Here is a 23,092-nt window from a genome sequence, read left to right as displayed (position 1 = left end):
CTTGTGACAGGAATATATTGTGATCCAACTACTGAACACCAGAACAGAATTAATGTTAACTCTGAGAAGTATTTGGGTAGATAAATTGCAACTAAGTTCACGGTGAAATTAATGTGAATTTTTACATCTGACCATATAGCATGCACTCTGGGAATTGGCAGTATTCAGAGAGAAAAATACAAATGTAATTTTGTGTAGGCGTGAACAGCATTGATCTCCTCTCAAGCACATAACGTTTCTTTTGAGAACTTTTTGAACTACCTACTACTGAGTTGACCCAGACTTTTTTGTTGTCTACTGCCACTGTGTGCCCTCAGTGAAAGAAACAAGATACCATTTTGAAAATTTGAACATCTGAGAGATGTATCACGCAGATATACTGATAATTAAACAGCGTGCATCTTATGCAAAAGATCACATAGATTTAAAAAAGCATAAGAATTCAGATAGAATCATAGAATCATAGAATCAACCAGGTTGGAAGAGACCTCCAAGATCATCCAGTCCAACCTCTCACCCAGCCCTAACCAATCAACTAGACCATGGCACTAAGTGCCTCATCCAGTCTTCTTGAAGACCCCCAGGGATGGGTCTTCCCATAGCATTCTCTAAGAGATTTGTTTACATGGAAATTAATCTTTGTCTATTATGTCTAGTTTGTAGTTACTATTCTGGTATTTTATTGGAAAAAAACCTGCTCAGTTGGCTGTAAAGTTTTTGTTTGTTTTGTTTCTTTATTTCTCTGCTTTCACAGACTGTTGAGCTAAGTTGTTTTCAAATCTAAGTATCTACTTCTAACACAGAAATAGCATTTAAAATAATGTAATTCTCCCATCTCTCTCCTCTCTCATCAATCTTATCTCCAAGTTTTGAATACTATTTTTCGCTATTCCCCGCTCCCACCCCACTAGTTCCACCTGGTGTCAGAAAACACAAGACATGGAAGGTTGCCTATTCTTAGAATGACACAGAAGTGAAGCTCATCTCACCTTCAAATCACACAGAAATGAAGCTTAGTTGACCTGAAGTTTTGATTTGCCACACTGTCTCTGTGAGACCACTGGTGAAACAAGTTGGAGTCAGAACCTTTGGACCCTATAGAGTCACAGGAACATGAAAAAAACTTTCCCTGTAAGTTTAAGCTGCCATAGGTTCGTTATTGATATTCCTACTAATGTTGGGTATAGTTATATTAAATTTAGTGATTCTATAGAAATGTTGGAATGGTACAGCTATTGGAATTTGAAACACTGGAACATAAGCCATGGACAGGAGAGAGTGCATGAGCTCAGTAAGTGCTGAGTTGAGATAAAGTGGAAGATTGGAATGACCTTAGAGAAGGGTGTAACAAATATAAACAAATGTAAGGCTGGAGTCTGGTTTTCACCTAGCTCTGCTGACTTAGATTGCGTAGACACAATGTATGAGTTGCTGAGACAATATGATGTCTACGCTAATTAGTATGTAACTTCTAACGCAAGTGCATGTAGCCAATTGCAGTTTAATACAATTTGTAGCCTTCTCATGAAAGGTATAAAAACACATGTTTGGAGTGCAATAAACAGATTGATTGGCTTATGTTAAGCATTGCCCCGTCTCTTATTCTTCTAACATCCATGGTATTCAGCCTGTGGCATACTCATTTCTCTGTCAGCCAGTGAAAGCATATTTTCTAAGATAATGTACACTGAAGCAATGATCCAAGGAACTTGCAAATATCCCACCTGTAGAGGTTGTAAAGCTGGATAGCCAGATACAAGACTATTCCATGCTAAAAAGACATCTCAAGACTGTCCTTGAGGTCTGTGGTCACTCGGGGAAAAAATTCCTAGCTATCTACAACTCCATAAGGAGAAAGACCTGGGTGTGCCAGATGTACAATGTTTGAGCTTGCAGTTGTCTTTATTAAGCAACAAGCACTTTGCTGCTTCCTGCATCTTGATAAAAGCTTGGCTGCATACAAAGCAACTGACATTTTCTAACTCAGAAAATTCCTGTAGGTAGTTAAAACCATGATCTTGCACATAAGAGGATAACTGTGCTAGGCTGTTGTAGTGTGGCTACACATCTGTCCTCCCTGAGCATATAAACAACAGAGGACAGGATAGAAGTTTAAAATGTGTGCAGAAGATTACGTCTTGAGTCACACAGAAGGCAGAGATATGCAGACATACTATCTGATAAACAACCCTGTAAATTACTTGATGATGTGCTGCAAAACATAACTCTCAATGACAGTGGTAATGAAGTTCTTGAATCTATTTAAGGAATAGCTACTGGCATGAGAAAACTTCCTCAGGAAAGTTAAAGCTGTCTCTCTGTTATGACCTCACAAATTGCTGCATATCAGAAAATTTTATCTTGGACCTGCCTTTGATTTGACTGCAAAATCAGTTCTGTATGACACTAGCATGACATGCATTTTATGATTTATAGCTAGGAGAGTAGAACCTGTTTTGACTACAAGTGCTTGCTAGGACTATTCTCATTAGAGGTGTGTAGAGGTTTGGGTATTAATTGTCCAAAGCAGGAATTATAAAAATAGAATTATTTTTATTTTCTCAAAAACTGCACCCCCAGACTATATACAGAACTAGTTAAGGTTTATTCACAAGCTCTAATTCAGTCAGGAGAGTCTTCAAAGGATGCTTATGGGCAAATTTAGAGATTTAGGAAAGTCAGAAGATGGAAAAGGACAAGCTACAAACACAACTTTACTCCACTATAAATCAAGCTGGAACAGCAGACTTTACTCATGGAGATGAGAGAGGAAATAGGCAGTGATCCCATGGTGAATTTCTCTGAGGGGGCAGCCTCCTGCAAGTTACATCCAATTGTAGATCCAAATGGCAAAAGTCCAATCAGCCTCCACAAGACAAAGATTTGTGGAACCTCACTGCCTCATCATCTCAGGGAAAAACAAACTGCTAGCGTCTTCCCCAGTTTGGGGTAGCAAGCAGGAAGTCAGCCTGCAGTATGATCCGAGAGAAGCTGGGTCTGGGTATCACTGGTAGCTTGCTCCCAAATGGACCTAAGGACTTGCTGAGCTTGCAGATTTGCACAGAATGGTGCAGAAGTGAGGGACTGTCCAAAACCAGGGACAGTGCAAAAATGGGAGCCATGCAAAAGTAGGAGCTGTCCAAAGCAGGGATGGTCCAAAGATGGGAACACTGCAAAATAGGAACACTGTCAAGGTGGGAACCTCATGCTTTTCCCCTCACTCTGTTTTTGCTTTTCCTAGACAAAGTGTTCATTTACCATATATACTAGGGGTGAATAATCCAGCCAACCACCAGCTGATTGCTAGTGCAGGCTTCCACATGAATCAGTACACGTGTGGGGAAAGTGCCTTTTGCTGTTCCTCCTTCAAGCCCACAAGAGTGGGGGAAAGTGTTTTTTTTTTTTTGCACCTTCGTCTTACCCCATTAAAAACTCTCAGAGACAGAGGAGAAGGGAAGGAAGAAGGAATTTGGAGTGCTCCACACAAAGGTGTTAACACTAATGTGATTTGTTGCATTTCCCTTAAACAGAACCTGTGATCCTTTGTCAGGTGAGTGTATTTGCTCTGAATTACAGTATCACAGTATCACAGTATCACCAAGGTTGGAAGAGACCTCACAGATCATCAAGTCCAACCCTTTACCACAAAGCTCAAGGCTAGACCATGGCACCAAGTGCCACGTCCAACATGGCCTTGAAGTGCCCCAGGGACGGCGACTCCACCACATCCCCGGGCAGCCCATTCCAGTGCCCAATGACTCAGTGAAGAACTTTCTCCTCACCTCGAGCCTAAATCTCCCCTGGTGCAGCCTGAGGCTGTGACCTCTTGTTCTGGTGCTGGCCACCTGAGAGAAGAGAGCAACCTCCTCCTGGCCACAACCTCCATTCAGGTAGTTGTAGACAGCAATAAGGTCACCCCTGAGCCTTCTCTTCTCCAGGCTAAACAATCCCAGCTCCCTCAGCCTCTCCTTGTAGGGCTTGTGCTCAAGGCCTCTCACCAGCCTCGTCGCCCTTCTCTGGACACGCTCAAGCATCTCAATGTCCCTTTTAAACTGGGGGGCCCAGAACTGAACACAATACTCAAGGTGTGGTCTAACCAGTGCAGAGTACAGGGGCAGAATGACCTCCCTGCTCCTGCTGACCACACCATTCCTGATGCAGGCCAGGATGCCACTGGCTCTCTTGGCCACCTGGGCACACTGCTGGCTCATGTTCAGGCGGGTATCAATCAGCACCCCCAGATCCCTCTCTGTCTGGCTGCTCTCCAGCCACTCCGACCCCAGCCTGTATCTCTGCATGGGGTTGTTGTAGCCAAAGTGCAGCACCCTGCACTTGGAGCTATTGAAAGCCATCCCATTGGACTCTGCCCATCTGTCCAGGCGGTCAAGGTCCCACTGCAGAGCCCTTCTGCCTTCCAACTCAGTCACTATCGGAAAGTTTGTAACCAATGCTCAGTAAGTGGAAGCTTCTTGGGAATTCTAGGGTAAAATAACTGTGATAAGAACTGATTTCTGATTTTGTTAACAAGCAAGTTTTCTTTAATATTGAATTTACTATATTACTTTAATGTACTATAATTTAGTTCTGTCTCTTACAGCAAAACTTTGAGTTTATTTGTACTTGTATTTCAAAGATAAATTTACTTTCGTTGTGTGCTTGCTTCAGTTAATGCAGAAGTTAATTACATACTCAGCTTTGATAAACAAATTATAATTAAAAATATATATATATAAAGACTTTGCATCAACAAAGTCATAATACAGGGCATCATAATACAGTAAGAAAGAGACACGAAAGAAATAAATGAAAGTAAAAAATTTTCAAACTTGCTAGCTCATGCAGGCAGTGCTCCAGGCAGTGCAATTACATACACCTCTGGTGGGAGAGCCAGTATCTACATAGGATACACATACAGGTTAAACTAGGAGAAGGCTCTGAAAGTCTGTCCAGGCCATTAATTAATATACTCTTCATTGTCTTTACTGTGCACTTGTTATACATCTAGCTGGCACTGTTCTGGGTAGGAAAGAATTTGATCCAATAAGCATTTGCAACAAGTGATCTCTTATAACTTGCCATATAGGCATGAAGATGGACTTTTAAGTGAAAAAATATTAAATGCACAGTTTCATAGAGCTTATCATTCTTAAGTGGACTGTAGGAAATGCTTACCTGTACAATACAAATGACACTGACATGACACTGATTGTATTTGGTTTGGCTCAGATGGAGCTAATTCTCCTCGAAGCATCTTTCTAGTGCTGTGTTTTGCAATACCGTAGCTGAGCATTGGTAACACAACTGTGTTTTGGCTACTGTGCTTTTCCTACATTTCTCCAACTTGAGAGCATGCTGAGGGGTGGGCAAGATCTAAGAAGGGGCTACAACTGAGCCATTTGACCCAAAAGAGCCAAAGGGCTATTCCATGCTATATGATGTCAGCTCAGATAAAAGAACTAAGTGAAAGAAGGAAGTGTGGGGGTGTATTGGTCAAGGGCATCTGTCCCTCACAGCAACTGTTACACACAGAGCTCTGCTTCCTGAGACCGACCACTGTCTGATGCTGAGCAGTGGAGAACAATGTCTCTCTTCATTTTTGCTTTCCACACACAGATTTTGCTTGTGCTTATTATTGTTGTCATTAAATTGCTTCTCTCTTATTACTGGGTTTTATTTCCAACTGTCCATCTAAGAAGCGGAGTAAAAGAGCAGCTTTGGTGAGCATTTGCCCTCAGCCAGGGCCAAACTTACACACACACATATATGTCCAGTGAAGCCATAAGGCAACAACTGACTCAACTTATCTGAAGGAGAGTGCTACTTGGATGAGGCCTTGTTGGAGCTTCTTTTTAAAAAGGATTGTAGTGATAGGACAAAGGCCAATGGCATTCATGTGGAAGAGGGTAGATTTAGAGTGGATATTAGGAAGAGATTCTTTGATGAGCTGGTGAGACACTGGAACAGGTTGCTCAGAAAAGTTGTGAGTACTCCCACCCTGGAAGTGATCGAGACCAGTATGTATGGGGTCTTGAGCAACATGGTCTAGGGGAACATGTCTCTGCCACAGCAGTGGGATTTGAACTAGATGATCTTTAAAGTGCCTTTCAACCCAAACCATTCTATGGATTCTAGGATTCTGTGACTTTCACTGTGTACTTAATTATACTCTAATTAAAAACAAACAAACAAAAACAAAAGCAGCAAACCTAATTAAGGGGAACTTTGTTTGGGCAAAAAAATATGGAATGCAGTCTGAAGATGTCAGATTAGAAACTGACCCTGGAGAATTCCATTGTGTGTGAATACTAGCCAGCCAGAAAAATCAGACTCCAAAGGAGCCATCAATGGAAAGAACACACAGAATAAAGGAAACACATACGTAGATTATAGAGTTAAATATATAGCAGTCATTGATACACCTAGATGAAATAGCTGTTTTTTAATTAACTTTCACAGTACACACAATATATGTAAACAGGTAAATTACTTTCCACAGTGTGCCCATTGAAAAAAGGCAAAAGAAAGCTTTGCTTAGTCTCAATACATTAACCAATGAGCTTTGAGTAGAGACAAGTGTACAAAGAATAAGACGAAGCCCCACAATCCCAAAATTTTACATATCCAATCTGCCAACCATGTAATTATTGGATATTCATAACACTTCTTAGAGCTGCCATATTTGGTACAGAGCGTGAATGTTTTTTTCATAACTATTCCTGGTTCTGCCTCTCATATGTAATCTCCAAACACAAAACAATTAACAGCTTTTTTTTTTTTTTTTTCCAAGTAGAAAAAGCAACAGATTGTTACACATATCAGGTAATAGTTATTATATACAGAACAACTATACTAACATTTGGAACACACCCATATGTCCCAGGTTAATATGCATTCTTGGCATAAGCAAACAACAGCATGAGGCAAGAAGGAAAGAATGGCATTACAAAGTCCTATGAATCATCTGGATTTGAGAGATCGCAAGGAATGTTTTTTTCTTTTAATCAGGATATATTTAAACTTATTAATAGATTCTAACTAAGCAAGAAATCTGTTATGTGAAGGACGTTCTTTGCATTGTTCTCTGAATTCAACATTATAGCAAACATTGGAAAAATAGCAAAAGTATACAACTTTCTCCTTGCAGAACTGAAAGCCTGATCCTTTACATCTAATTTTATCCTGGCTAGTGGGTATTGACTTGCCAAATCCTTCTAGGTAGTCCGAATATCAGTGCTGCAGCATTTCTGACTTCAAGGAGGTTCATCAGGAAAGCAGTTCAGTCATTTGATACAGCAGCAGCATGGCAACAAGTAACAGCGTTTATGCCTGCAGTACTGGAGAAATACTGCAGTGGAATTCTGCTCAAGTTCAGTTTCCTCCTTTTAGCCTTTAGGCAGCTCAGTGTTATTGAGTAATTTTTTTTCTGTGAATGAGACATCTGACTAGGTGTGTCCCTTTAAAGGCTAGAATCATCCAACATTACATCCTGTATTTCTGTGCCTTTGAGAATTGTGAGGCTTGTGAGACTTCCTGCAGAATTCAGTTTAGTCTTTTATAGCCACTAGCAATCACCATCAGTTCTGTTAATTCATTAATCCTATTCCTTCATGAAAGAGGGAAGTTTGATTGTCACAAGGACTCTAACACAAGGAGAGATGCTAGAGCTTCAGTGGTAGCCTCTGTTGCTTTAAGTAATTTGAGGGGCATGTAGAAACACATCCTCTTCTGGCAAAACTTCAGTAAGAGTCTTCAGCTGTGAAGAGGCCTGCATTGACTCCTGCCAATCTTGTTAAGTGGCCTCTTTTCTAGTTAAATTGGCTTTGAATGATTTAATTCATCCAGAGATTTCATGTTATCATGCACAATATTACTTCTGATTTGAGTAATATTGTAAAGAATAAAAGGATTCTATTATTTATAGGCAAATAAGAAGGGAAGTTGACAGTGCTAGAAAACTTGTCATGTATAATGGCATAATTTCAGTCACATGACGTGTTTTCCAACTTCTTCTTTAAAAGAGATGCTTGGCCTATTGTTTTGTTCAATTATTACACTCACTGTAGATTGATGATAAGACCAACACAGACAAGAGCATGCGGTGAGTATTCAGCCTTGTTTTGTATTGTCCCCTCATTTAATTTTCCCACTGTATACCTTTCTTCATTGACAAATAACAAAAAGGTCTTGGAGGAAAAAAGTGCTAAGCTGACTTGTTACAGAGCTGAAAGCTAGAACACTTCTCTGCAAGTAAGTGACAGTGCAGCTGCTAGTAGGACTCCTAACACTGGTTTTGGCAGACCATGCTGGCACACTGCAGTCCCTTGTCTTAGTGGTTTATAGACAGTCTCCAGGGAGAATTCTCTTAACATTCTCACTTTTGTAAGAAATCTCTGGTTTTGCTGTGAGCTTAAAGGAAATATTATTTTAAGACTGGAATTCACTGTCATTTGTATGTATTTTATCCAGTCACTATAAAATCCCAAAGACCTTCTTGTTGCACAAACATACCCAGAATATGTAACTGCCTCTAGTCTTATGCTAGTTTTTAAACTATTAGAGAAATTATCAAAAGCTAAGACAGTTAACACACAGTGTTTTTTGCAGAGAAAGAAACACCACAGAGGATTTCCCTAAGTCAAAAGCTCCACTACAAACAGAAAAAGCCTAGGAAAAGAAGACCTGTTTGTTGAATGTGGATAAACAAAACAGTGACTGTATTTTAGGACGCCGAAATTATATTTAACTTAATGAAAGATACCAAAGACTCAGGCATCACCTACTAGTCTATCTGCCTCATGAACTTCAGATTTTCATACAGCCACATCATTTAAATTACATACAAAAATACCCTAGCCAAAGGGAAAAAAAAAACAAACCACAAACAACCAAACAAAACAACAAACCCCAACAAACTATACAAAAGGTTGTCAAGTAGAATAAAAACCTTGTGCTCCTGTGATGTATTAACCTTGCCTGGTGGTCTGATACCCCCTCAGTCCCCCTCCTCAACAGAACACAGGCAGGAAGTATATGAAAAGGTTACCATTTGAGATAAAGGTAGGGAGGTTACATACTAATTGGCATTAAAAACTAGATAGACTTGACTTTGGGACAATGAATTTATGGACAATTAATTTACTGATGATTAAGTTAGGATGAAGACAAACAAAGACAAAACCAAAAATACCTTCTTCTTGCCCACCTTTTCTTCCCGTTGATCAGCTTCGATCCTGACTCTTCTACCTACTCCATCCCCAGAGGCCTGAGGGGTGCAAGAAGCTGGGGAGTGGGTGTTGTGATCGGTTTGTAACACTTAATTTGCTGGTCCTTCCTCCTTACTTTTCCCCTGCTCCAGCACAGGATTTCTTCTGGTACAGCTCTTCAAAAACTGCCAGTGAGGACTCTTTCCACAAGCTGTGGAAGACACAAGCTGTGTCCATTCTGTCAAGAACGGACTCTCCCAGTGTAAGCCCCACACAGGCTGCACTTACTGCCAGAAAACCCACTCCAGCAAAGGCTTCTTTCCACAAGCTACGGGTCTGGGCAAGAGCCTGCTCCAGTATGAGCTCTCCATGGGCTGCAGCTTCCTTCAGGACAGATCCACCTGCTCTGACATGGAGTCCTCCACAGGCTGCAGGTGGACATCTACTCTACCATTTATGGGCTGCAGAGGGACAACCTGTTTTACTATGGTCTTTTCCACACACTGCAGCAGAAATTCTGCTCTGACACCTGGAGCACCTCCTCCTTCTCCTTCACTGACTTTAGCATCTGCAGGGCTGTTTATTTCACTCTTCTCATTCCTTTCACATAGCTGCTTTGCAGCATTTTGTACCCTTCCTCCAATGTATTTTCTCGAAGTGCCACTGGCATAGCTAATGGATTCAGCTGTGTCCTGAAGTGGGTCTAGGGGCAGCTTCTGGCCACTTCTCATAGAGGCCACAGTGCCTACAGCCATGCCACTGCAGACAACTTGTCATGTACACCCAGTACTGCTGTTTTAAATATTTGCATCTCAAGAACAACTTTACCCCAATACTTGGTTTACATCTGAAACAATCCAGAAAAGGCATTCAAACTCAGATTCATAGATTGTTAGAAAGGTTTCAGTAGGACAGAACCTCGAAGATTATCTAGTTCCAACCCCACTGCCATGGGCAAGGACATCTTCCACTAGACCAGGTTGCTCACAGGCTCATCAAACCTGATTGGACACCTTCAGGGCATCCATGACATCCCTGGGCAACCTGTTCTAGTGCTTCACCACCTTCATTGGATATTAGGGCAAAACTCTTCACAGTCTAAATATGCCCTCCTCAAGCTTAAAGCCATTCCCTCTCATCCTACCACAAAAAGCCCTTATGAAAGGTCCCTAACCATCTTTCTTGTAGGCCACTTTCAGGCACTAGAAGGCTGCTATAAGGTCTCCCAGCAGCCTTTTCTCCAGGCTGGGCAACCCCAGCTTTCAAAGCCTGTACCCATAAGGAAGGTTCTCCATCCCTCTGGTCATCATCATGGCTCTCCCTTGGACCCACCCACCACCTCCATGTCATTCTTATGCTGGGGCACCAGAACTGGACACAGTACTCTAGATAGGGTCTCATGAGAACAGAATAGAGGGGTGGAATTGCCTCCCTTGTCCTGCTGGTTTCTGTCCTTTTGATGCAGCCCAGGACACGGTTGGCATTGTGGGCTGCAAGCAGTTCATTTTATCATCAACTGACACCTCCAAGTCCTGTGCTTGGGGTTACCCTGACCCAGGTGTAGGACTTTGCACTTGGTCTTGCTGAACTTCATAAGGCTAGTGTGGGCCCATCTCTCAATCTTGTCCAAGTCCCTCTGGATCACATCCTTTCCCTCCACCATTATCAGCCACACCACACAGCTTGGTGTCATCTGCAAACTTGCTGAGGGTTCACTCAATCCCACTGTTATCACAGATGACAGCAGTGGTCCTAGTGCCAACCCCTGAAGTGATGCTGCTTGTCACTGGTCTGCATTTGGACACTGTGCAATTGATTGCAACTCTTGAGTGCAACCATCCAGTGACTGGTCCACCCCTCAAATCCATACTTTTCCAATTTGGTGACTGGGATGCCATGCAGGATAGTATTAAACGCTACACAAGAGCCCGCAATTTGTTCTTCTCTTAACCACCAATGCTGTAACTACATCACAGAAAGTGACCAGGTTCATCAGGCAATATTTTTCCTTGGTAAAGCCATGTTGTTTACCACCAGTCACCTCTTCTTAATTTTCTGTATGCTTTAGCAAGGCAAGCTCCATGATCTTGCCAGACACAGAGGTGAGAATGACCGGCTTATAGTTTATGGGGTCTTCCTTTTCTCCTCTTTTGAACATGGAGGCTATGTTTCCAGTTTTCCACTCAGCAAGAACTTCACTGCAGTGCCATGACTTATCACTCAAACACCTTTGTCTTCTTTGTATTCAAGAAATAGGAAGGCTGTCAACACTGAAAACCTGCTGCTCCAGTGATGGTACCGGAGCTAAGACACAGAAACATGTCACTGCAAATGGGACACAGTGAAGACACAGAAAGTCAGGCTCAAGATGAACAGACCTGGAAGCTCTATGGGTCATTTGCCACTAGAAAGGCAGATCTGTTGTCTGTATAGAGATTTAAGTTCTTAAGAATGCTCAAAGTATGTTATCTTCCATGTTCACAATGAAGCCACATCATAGACTCCATCTGTGGAACAAAGCCTTCCAACGATCCAGACACGAACCTTGAAAACAACTAACACCACAGGATATGACTTACTCCAGTAGCAGAGCATCGAGACAGTCTTGCTTACCTGTTCATCACCTTGCAAAGAGAGCTCTACAGCATAGGACAGGATCAATGTTCATCAACCCCAGTGATTAGAGCATTTATAGCCTTATGGTTATGGTAGAAAAGTTCATAAAAAGCTGTCTGGGTTGCTGCTGTGCCTTGCTGAAGCCTGCTTTCTCATTGCTAACCCTAAAGCGGGATTTCAGTTGGTTGGCCAGGTGACTTCTTCACTCAATTGAACCATTTCCTTGGGCATTTACTCAGCATCTTTATCCTATCAAATAACCAGTCAAGATTCATGACTAATTCCAGCAAGAAAAACAAAACACAAGCCAAAACAAACCCTGAAGTTGCATTAATTATTCCTAGAATGTTTGCCAGTGATATAATCAGATGGCTTACAGAAAAGTAGATTACGTACAGAATTCAAATTTGTCTTAAGCAGCATAATGGATAATTTCCTTTGTCATTTATTGACACAAGTGGACATAAGTCATCAGCATCACTAATCCATGAGGAAGCAGTAAGGGATCTGCTAAGTCACTTGGATCCTCACAAGTCCATGGGACTGGATGGGATCCACCCTAGGGTGCTGAGAGAGCTGGCAGCTGAGCTGGCCAAGCCACTCTCCATTATTTATCAGCAGTCCTGGCTCACTGGAGAGGTCCCTGAAGACTGGAAGCTGGCCAATGTGATGCCCATACACAAGAAGGGTCGTAAGGAGGAGCCAGAAAACTACAGACCTGTGAGCCTGACCTCAGTGCCAGGCAAGGTCATGGAACAGGTCATCTTGGGTGCCATCACAAAGCACCTACAGGATAGCCAAGGGATCAGGCCCAGCCAGCATGGGTTTAGGAAGGGCAGGTCCTGCCTCACCAACCTGATCTCCTTTTATGATCAGGTTACCCGCCTGGTGAATGTGGGGAAGGCTGTGGATGTAGTCTACTTGGACTTCAGCAAAGCCTTTGACACTGTCTGCCACAAGAAGCTCCTAGCCAAGCTGGCAGCTCATGGTTTGGACAGATTCACTCTGTGCTGGATCAAGAACTGGCTGGATGGCAGAGCTCAGAGAGTGGTGGTGAATGGTGCCACATCCAGTTGGCAGCCAGTCACAAGTGGTGTTCCCCAAGGATCAGTGCTGGGCCCAGTCCTGTTCAATATCTTTATTGATGATCTGGACGAGGGCATTGAGTCCAGCATCAGTAAGTTTGCAGATGACACCAAGCTAGGAGCAGGTGTTGATCTGTTGGAAGGTAGGAGAGCCCTGCAGAGGGACCTGGACAGGCTGGATGGGTGGGCAGAGGCCAATGGGATGAGATTTAACAAGGCCAAGTGCAGGGTTCTGCACTTCGGCCACAATAACCCCAAGCAGCGCTATAGGCTGGGGACTGAGTGGCTGGAGAGCAGCCAGGAGGAAAGGGACCTGGGGGTACTGATAGATAGTAAGCTGAAGATGAGCCAGCAGTGTGCCCAGGTGGCCAAGAGAGCCAATGGCATCCTGGCCTGCATCAGGAACAGTGTGGCCAGTAGGACAAGGGAGGTTATTCTTCCCCTGTACTCAGCACTGGTCAGGCCACACCTTGAGTAGTGTCCAGTTCTGGGCCCCTCAATTCAAGAAAGATGTTGAGGTACTGGAACATGTCCAGAGAAGGGCAACAAAGCTGGTGAGGGGCCTGGAACACAAATCCTATGAGGAGAGGTTGAGGGAGCTGGGCCTGTTTAGCCTGGAGAAGAGGAGGCTCAGGGGTGATCTTATTACTGTCTACAACTACCTGAAGGGACATTGTAGCCAGGTGGGGGTTGGCCTCTTCTCCCAGGTAACCAGCAATAGAACAAGGGGACACAGTCTCAAGTTGTGCCAGGGTAGGTATAGGCTGGATGTTAGGAAGAAGTTTTTCACAGAGAGAGTGATTTCCCATTGGAATGGGCTGCCCAGGGAGGTGGTGGAGGCACCGTCCCTGGGGGTCTTCAAGAAAAGACTGGATGAGGCACTCAGTGCCATGGTCTAGTTGACTGGCTAGGGCTGGGTGATAGGTTGGACTCGATGATCTTGGAGGTCTCTTCCAACCTGGTTGATTCTATGATTCTATGATTCTATGACTTGTCTCTGTAATCTAGATCCTATGTTGAGTGCAAAAAGTTTTAACTCCACAGAGCAACATCTCAGCACAAAGCATCTGAAAAACATTTTTTATTTCTTATGCTATCATCACAGGCTTTCTACAATGAGATTTTTTATTTATGCATTTATGCATTTCCTTCCTTTCAACATGACTGTGTACTACAGAAGTCTCAAACAATGCTCTTTATACACTTCCAGGTTATCTGTAAGAGTACAACTGGTTAGTAATAATTAGTAGCAGTTATAGGTAGTTGCAATTTTGTAATCTGCAAGTACTATGTGCTGAACAAAAAAAGTCAGACTTTGGAGCACATACCATGTTAACTATGCATCTGCCTGCATAACTATTATGTTGTAAATATAGGAATCCCCATATATTAAACTAGTTCTGTGGATGCCAAAATGCTGTGAAACTTCTGCCACATACACTACTGGCCTCATAAAAGCATGTTACAGATCAGTATAATTTTTGGGATTTTTTTTGCCTCAGTATACCTATTACATTCTGTGTGTTTACTATAAATACTGAGCATCCTCTTGGTTACTCTTCCATTCTTTTGGAATGAACTGCTAGTCTCAGCTGATAAACAGTAATACTGAATCCATTTATTTTTGTCCCTTACCATCTGAAATTCTGAATCATTAATTAGATCTTCTACCTCACTTTTTCATTTATTCTTTCCATCTGGTAGTTTCATGAATAGATAATACACTGAGTCTCACTAACAATAGAAGAGAACTTTGTGTCAGGCAGAGTGAGCATCCAGAAACAGGCAGAAAACTGAGTGAAAAAAAATGGAGATTAATGAGGTTTCCTAGCAAAATCGTTTCAACCTTCCATAATGAAACCTGTAGTCATACACTGAAAACTTGCTGTTGCTATGCTTTTCACACTTTTGAGCATAACCTTTGAATCATTCTTCTCCAATGCTTCTGCTGTTAGTATTAGTTTGTCCTCAGTTCAGGAAATTAAATTCCTGTGAATTTCACTAGTGTAAGTTAGACATCTGCTTTTGAAAGTTGCAAATGTCTAGATCAGTAAAGTGCTGTAAAATCAAATTAATTATAGCTTTTATGAAAAGCATGACAACCAGTATACCCAGTGCCTCACTCCAGTGGTAAAATACAACTTTGCAAGGAGCATTGATGAAGTCCAAGTCCAGTTCAAAGGCAAGTATATACTATATGCAGGTAGTTAGTGCAGCAGGACTGAAAATCACTAGCACAAAACCCATCCCAGTGAAATGTGCTAGGATCTTGGTTTTTTCTTTCCCATAAAGGACTACGCTAGCCTGTCACTAAGCAGTCTTCCACACAAAAAGGAAAAATGCTCTGCTCCTCCTCTTACTCCTCAACAGTGGCTGTTCACATGCAATCACTGTGATCAACATGAATGTGCATTTACATCAGTGTAAAGGTGCGCAGCTTATTTTAATGTTCATGCTCATTGCCAAAGTCAGCTTTGAATAGGTCAGGATTTAGCACAGAAATACAGGGCACAACACGTGGCACCAAAGTGCATCGAAGTATTAAAAAAGGACTTGTAGAAGTCAGACTCTGTTGAATAAAAGCAGATCTACGGATTAATTGCATGGAAGTGGGGCAGATGGAACCAGTGCCAAAGCACACAATTTTAACTGTCAGGCTACAAAACCATTTAGACAAATTTTGATGCAAAACACAACTGATTCCAGAAAAACAATGTGCAGAAATCCGCAGTTAACATCCAGGTAGAATAGGGAAGTGTTAAGTAGACACTACTTTACTTAGCTGAGATCTCAGCCGCTTTCTATCATGTAAATGTATTTCTGTACCCCGAGTTCGGAAGAGAAATCAAGGAATTCACAGGGCAGTAAACTATTAAAATGAGAAGAGCAGAGCCTCAGGAAGTTATTAGTAGTATGAGAAAAAAAAAAAAAAAGGCAGCTTCTGTGTGCCATTATAAGCAAAAATGAACATACTTCGTTATCCATGGCTTGAGCGTGAAAGACTGTTATTTACTTGACCTATTCATACTTCTCCTTTCACACTTCACTGATTTTTAAATTGCAGCAGCTCAATCTTCTCCCAAAATCCTAAAGCTTATTCTCTCCAAAAATACTAAAGCTTATCCTTTCTTAAAACAATAGAGTCCACCAAGTCATCAGCTCAACTACCTAGAAAAAATATGTAAAAGAAAATAATTGTAATTAAACTATTACTTTTCAATTTATTAAAAAACAAAACTAAAAAATCAGTTTACAAATAGACAGCTACTTTTCCCCTCTTGAAAATACAGCCTGTTTGTATGCACTATGGGGAACCTGACAGATGTGAAAGTACTGTACATATATCATTGAAAGCTGTAGCTCTAAGACTGCTGCACCCACCCTTCATAATCTGTGGCACGTTACTGTCTTCATTGATACCTGAGCTGCTTGTAAATTAGGTCATTTATGAGCTTTCTAGGTAGTTTCATTGTTACAGCAACAGAAAACAATACTTGTTTTCAGAAGGCTCCTTCCATTATGAAGAGACACTACAAAATTAAGTTTATCAGCTGCTATTACAGAACAGGTGCATGCATTAGTCATGAAATGTTACTTCATAGTTAAAATGGACTAACTTAGCTATATGTGGTTTTGGGATGACATTCTTGATAGAAGTCTCTCCCTAACTGGCATGTGTATACAACATGTATATCCAGTGGGACTAATTTCTCAGGCAATGGGGTACAATGAACAGGATACTAAACAAAGGTAACTGAAGGGGCTTCAATATTAATCTCAACTGCCTGGTGGCATGCTCGGAGATCTTCAGTATACATCTAAAGGGCTTGGTGCCAAAAGAAATGCTTCTGGTGTAGCCATGTAACACTTTCCCCTTTATTATCAGAAAAGAGATAAGAATAAAAGAAAATCTGTTCCATATTGGAAGTTAACCTTTGTGATTTAACAATAAAGTAACTAAGTCTTCATGCATTAACTGTAACAATCTACATGACTTAAAATGTGCTGCATAGAGACACTATCTTCTGTGTTCATCACTTCCAATTTGGATCAACTTTGCTTTTTAATCATCACCAAAAGGTTCTCAATTGAATTTTTGAATTTTATTCAGAGCAAACGAATGTATCACCTACACACTGCCAAAAGCTTTCTGCTGCCCCCGCCCCGAAACATTTCTTCTGCTCTAGAAATAGTGACTTCTTCACAGACCTGCATAATCCCCTGGAGAGTTTTTTTTCTGTGTTTGGTAAAAACCAATTTAAGCAGCACACTTTACCTGTTCCAAGTTCCATCTCACAAGCATTATACTTCCTTAAAAAGGTAATACATACTTGGCATTGCAAGATAGCTTCACAAGGCAAGCATATACCAGCATATACGGATCAGCATTCAACCAGTAAATTCTTTAATTAGAAAGCTGAAGAAACTGCTTCTTCAATAACCTGGAATCACATCACTACATTTTGCCCATGAGAACAAAGTTTGCAGTCGTAAGTTGCACATAAAGGGTTTATTTTAAATGTTTTAAGGATAGAGTTACATCATAATTATAAAAAATTACTTACAGAATTAAGTAACAGATTTAAAGTGTTTATACTTCTAAATGCAGAGAACAGGGAACTGTCTACATTGTTCAAAATAAAGTAAAAATAATGAAACCAAGCTCTAAAGATGAGGTCATTACCTAATTTTAAAATGTGAACACGAAGACCTTTGAATTATACACATACCAAGAACCATCCAAATTGCACTAATGATGTAAAATACAAAAAGCACAGCATTTTTAAGGAACCAGAAACTGTTTTTAATGTAATTTTTTTCCCTGAAGCATCTACTCTAGAATCTATCTGAAGATCAAGCCTCCATTTCTACAGAATTAATTTAAAGAAGGCTTCCACCTGTTGCAACAAAAAAGGTTTTCCCCAGTTTCCTCCAACACAGTTTAGGGTTTGGCACTCAAAAGAAAGAAGAAAAATGTAGTATTTTGCTAAACAACAGCAATTTTATTTTTTTCTGTAACAGAATACATGGTCCCTTCAAATGCTGTATGACACATACAACTGGAAAATTACCTTCTGTTGGCACTATGCTCGTCTCACCGGTGCATTTAATCCTACTAACAACCATTAAAACAGCACAATAAGCAAATTCACAAAAAACTGAACACAAAATAAAAACAGAACAAAACAAAAACCTAAACATTTTAACATGCAACTTCAGTTTGTTACATTGAATGTTCTAACCCTCTAAGCATGCAAAAAAAGATGGTCTGCATTTAAGGTGTAGGTTTTTTTTTCCCCTTTTAAAAGTTTTACATGGCAGCCTGACATCACACACACGCACACACACAATATACAACAATACTACAGCAGGTAAATGTGAAAGGCAAGTAACTTTTATACAAAGATCCATGGCTTGTGCCATCACAAGCCCTATGTGATTTTGGAAAGTAATGTTGAACCCCTATAACAAGGAACCAACATTTAGTTACCAGGGTAACGCAAGCACTGCATGCAGATCTGAAACATGAGCCTAAAACAAAGCCCAAAGCAGATGGGCAGGGAGTGGAATTAGTCTCAAGCCTCAAAAGGGTGGTTTAAGCTATTAAAAAAAAAAAAAAAAAAAAAAAAAAGGTAAAGAGAGGAAAAAAAAAAAAAAACAAAAACCCAAAACCAAGAAGAAATACCCACTCAACAGACAATGGGGACATCAAAAACAACCGGAAAATTTACAGTTACTAGATTATATTCTAATTGGCAGAATACATGGGTGTATTCCAGAGGCTTGCAGGAAACCCACAAATGCAAGCCTAATGCTAAAAATGTTTCAGTAGACCTAAACCTCAGACATTTCAAAACAAACCTTGTATTTCTCAGATATATAGCCCAAAGTTCAGTGTACTATGTTATTCATGTATCTTGTGTGTAATTAATACACTCACTCATTCTTGTGCCACAAATATCAACTTGGGCTCATGGAGCCAGGCTCAGCTTTGAGATTTACATGCAGGACTCTTAAGAGTCAATAGAAAACACATAACAGATCTGCAGGATGAAAACACTGTGTTGCAAATCTGCTCACTTTGTTCAAAACACAAGGAACATTTACTACTCAGGTACTTAGGACTGCGCTGAGAAGCTATTCACTGAAAGACAATAGCCTGCCTTTGGTTGCCTGTAATGAAATACTGGACATAATGCAATATAGTAGCAATGGACAAAGAATTAAGGTACCATATTTATATGGAGAGTGTTTATTACCATTCAACAGCATAATGAGGCACAAGCCTTAAGGCTAGAATATGACGTCAGGCAAAAAAACCCACAAAAAAAAACCCCAACAAACAAAAACCCAAACGAATAAGCAGAACAGACAGAAAGGGGGTTAAATCACTTAGTCTTCAGTATCAAGAATACCCACAATAGAGGTCATCTGGACCTCTGATGTCTCATTAACAGCACCTCTCTTGCATCCTTTCACTATGGCATACAGTTGGATATCAGAGTATTTGCTCCTTCCATCAAGTGTTGTCTTCACATATTGTATTCCTATAAAGTAGTTCTTTGAAATTTGCAGAGCTCTGCCTTAATGTAACCTTACAGTTTTGTTGCTGTGCTGATCACTGTTGCAATTTTGATACTTTTAGAAACTGTCACACTTAAAAAAAAGTAGTATTCATTTACGTCTATGTTGCAAGATTAAAACCATGAAAGGATTTTGCTGTTGTGGGCTGCTATTTACATCCACAAACTAATGCAGATGACTGAACCACTGAGACTGCCTATAGCTTGTATTAGATAGTACACCACTGGCATGCAGAACTCTAGTGTTCATAGAATGAAACTCATGTTAACAGCGTATCTCAAAGCAAGTACAATGTACATCACAAAAGGCAACAACGGGTTTAAGCTGCAGATTTGTCTGGACACTCCTTATGTGGAAAAGCCAGAAGAAAGAATAGATTTGGGAAATGCCTTCTTGAACCAAAATGGTTAAAACAAAACAAATGAAAGGAATGCAACAGACTGAGCAGAAGGCAACAAATGCTTCTCCTTCTCTAAAGTGAGTCTTTGATGTAAAAGGACAGTCCCTTCCACCACCCCGGCATGAGATTGCATTTACCATGTGTAATACTAACAACTGTTAGGCTTCTACGTCCACATACAAACATTCAGGTTGCTAGGTTTTGAAATTCAGTGACGGACTACCAATTGCCAATGTGTAGTCTAAAGTCTTCTGAAGTAGCATATATACTGTTGAAGTTGTGGCACCAAGCACTTGGGTTTTGCTAAGAACAAAAAAAGAAGTACATTTAGGATCAAAGGCAGCCTTGTTGTGTGTATTTTACTGGTTTCTACAACTTGCAAATATGGACCACTGACCTGCATTTTCTAATTAACTGCTTATACAGATTAAATATATTTTTACAGTTTAAAGCCTTTTCACTGAAAGGTGCGTAAGTCAAATGCTTGATATCCTACTGCCCTGTTACTAGCAGAAATGCACCAAGTATTTCCATGTACTACAAGTTCTTAGAAAGCTAAATTTGAAATAAAGTGTAGAAACACAGCAGATTGGTGTTACTTGGGTTAGGCACTCCTCAATGCTGCACAAACCGTTTAGACTTTTCAGAATAGTCACCTCTGTCCCAACCCTGAAAACAAGGGCTGCCAGTAGCCAAGCAACTAAATTTAATGTTACAAAAGAAGGCATATCAAAATATCAAACTACACTTGCATGTAGCAGTTGAACAAGTGAGTGCAAGGTTGAAGAAAAAGTTATAATCTATGAAAAAAAATTTAGATTGATTACATTACTAGATCAACTTCACACAGCTTGAATTTGCAGCTGTTCTTCGCTTTTAGCTCCCTCCTGCCCAAATATATTGACTTCCTTGAAGAAAAGGAGTTCTCTTAACACAAAATATGTCAATGTTTGTTTATATTATTCAGAACAAAACAGTTTTGCTGGCAGAGATTGCGGGTTCGCAGGGACATTTAAGCTTTCATTAAACTGGAAAGCAGTCAAGTCTTTGTGTCTACAAATTTTACATTTAATAGTTCCACAAATTTGGCAAAAAGTTCACAATGATGTCTAGGATGTCTTCACCAAATCGTAGACATAAATATGGAAATCATCATCAAACTTGATGAAATAGACAGATGGTTTGGCTTCAACTTGATGAATGACCATGCCAGTCCTTTTTGAGCCATCTTCTTTGGCATATTCCACTTGTTTGCCTACCAGGCTGTCCACAACTTCACCTGGTTCCCGTTCTGCAGGAGGTGAGTCATCTGCAACACAAAACCAGTGTACTTTGGTAGACACTAATGGGATTTTTCAGTATGGAAGACAACATCAGTCTTTGTCATGGTTTGAACCTGGCTGGCAGTCAAACACCACACAGCCACTGACTCACCCTATCTTGCCCTGAAGCACAGAGATCACAACTGGGAGGTGAAAAGGTAAGGAGAGTTTGCAAAGATTTGAGAAAAAATAAAGTAATGATGATAATAATAATAATTAATACTATCAGTACTAAGAATACTAAGAAATAATAATACAATTAATGTTCTTATTAACAGAACATGTAAGTTTTTGATGCACAATGAATTGCTCACTGCCCCCCTGACCAATGCCCAGCATGCTTCTGACAAAATCATCCTAGAGGAAAGAAAATCCTCAAACCACAATCTCAGAAGAGTCCCAGCTTCCTGGCTCACTCATTTATATACTGAGCATGATATTGAATGATTAAAGAATATTCCACTGGCCAGTTTTGGTCTGTTGTTCTGGCTGTGCTCTCTCCTGGCTTCTGCACACTAGCAAGACTTGAGCAGTTGAAAAGTCATTGATTTCCTAGCAACAATTAAACATTTCAGTATGTTATCAGCATTCTTCTCATATTAACTCCCATATTTAATTCAAACATAGAACTGATCTACCTACTACAAAAAAAATTAGCTCTATCTTGGCTCAAACCAGAAGTCTTCTTTAAAACTCACACAAACCAATCAGAAATTTTAAATAAAGGATATGCAGAAAAAAAAGCACCTAACAACTGCTGTGCTTCTGTAAGTACAGTTGCAGAAAAACTTTAAAGTAACAATGTCTTCAGTTTTATTAAGTCAAAAATAGCACTCTGATTTGTATGAGAAGTCAATTCTTTTATGTGTAGGTTTACATACTAGCTACAGCAGATGCCTGTGGATAAGTGAATTTGAGCCACCAGCAGGAAAAAGCACTGGGTAACCTTAATAGAATGGCCATCAACCTAAGCCTCCCTCCTCCTACACATATTGCTCAGAGTTTCTGTGCATGCATGCCATTGAAACAGAAACATCTTTCCTAAAACATTAGTAAAGTGTAAATTCCTTATTAAAAGGGTCTTTTGGCTTCTTTTTGACTAGTAAACTTGTGTTTTGTACTCCAGAGAGGAACTGTCTTAATGATGGTCACATTTAATGTTATGTTTAACTCGAAGTCCTATGCTTTTAATTTTGTTGCAAGTTTGTATTATGACAACCTTAATGATTTCATCACTAATTTTCTTTTCAGTTCTGCAAGTTGTGAATCCCCACAAGATTAAAAAAAACCCAACAGGGGGTGAATAATTTGGTTTGCACTTAGAAGACTCTCTTGCAAACTTAACTTTATTTCCTTTTTTTTGCTCTACAGACACACTGCCATATACAGCTATAATCCTCTTAATGTCACTTTCATGAACAGTCTTCCTTGGAAAATATGCAAGTTAAACTGCTTGATTTTTACTTAGAAGGATTTCTGAAGTGTTGATAAATTTTAGTAACAGAACCAGAAATATATTCTCTCCTTACCAAAAACAAGCTTAGAAGAAATCCAAATGTTGATGTCCTCAAATGTACAAACCCTGTCTTTGAGAAGAGACCGCTCCCTACAAATTTTAGTTATAATACTGCTGCAAGTTTCATCAAATTTAAAGGCACAATTCCAGGTACTATAAAACCTGACTTGGAAAAGAATACTCTTAACAGTCCTTAAGGACACATTTCAAAAGATCTGGGAAGCATTCAGATTTAGGGAAGGTAGCAGCTAATTAGAACTGTTCTGGAAACAGGTAAACAGTTTCATGATTGAGCATGGAGGAAAAACTGCACTGGAACAGGCTAGTGCTTAAATGGAAAGAAAGCAAACAAGCTCTCTATCTCC

At 40.4% G+C, this 23,092-nt stretch overlaps 1 protein-coding gene across 5 annotated transcripts in view; it reads right to left on the bottom strand.

The window, feature by feature from the left end:
- Positions 1-17,385: 17,385 nt before the first annotated feature.
- SPIN1 (spindlin 1) overlaps positions 17,386-23,092 on the bottom strand; it is a 63,784-nt gene continuing 58,077 nt past the window's right edge. For all 5 annotated transcript variants that reach the window (XM_064176823.1, XM_064176824.1, XM_064176820.1 and 2 more), the window contains one exon: positions 17,386-21,198. In XM_064176823.1, the coding sequence (XP_064032893.1) occupies positions 20,999-21,198 (200 nt within the window). In that variant the 3' untranslated portion in view covers positions 17,386-20,998. The remainder of the gene's footprint in view (positions 21,199-23,092) is intronic.

Source organism: Pogoniulus pusillus, chromosome Z (assembly GCF_015220805.1).
Source record: "Pogoniulus pusillus isolate bPogPus1 chromosome Z, bPogPus1.pri, whole genome shotgun sequence".
Taxonomy (NCBI): domain Eukaryota; kingdom Metazoa; phylum Chordata; class Aves; order Piciformes; family Lybiidae; genus Pogoniulus; species Pogoniulus pusillus.
The sequence above is the reverse complement of the archived record's forward strand: the minus strand, read 5'-3'. Positions and strand labels throughout refer to the sequence as shown.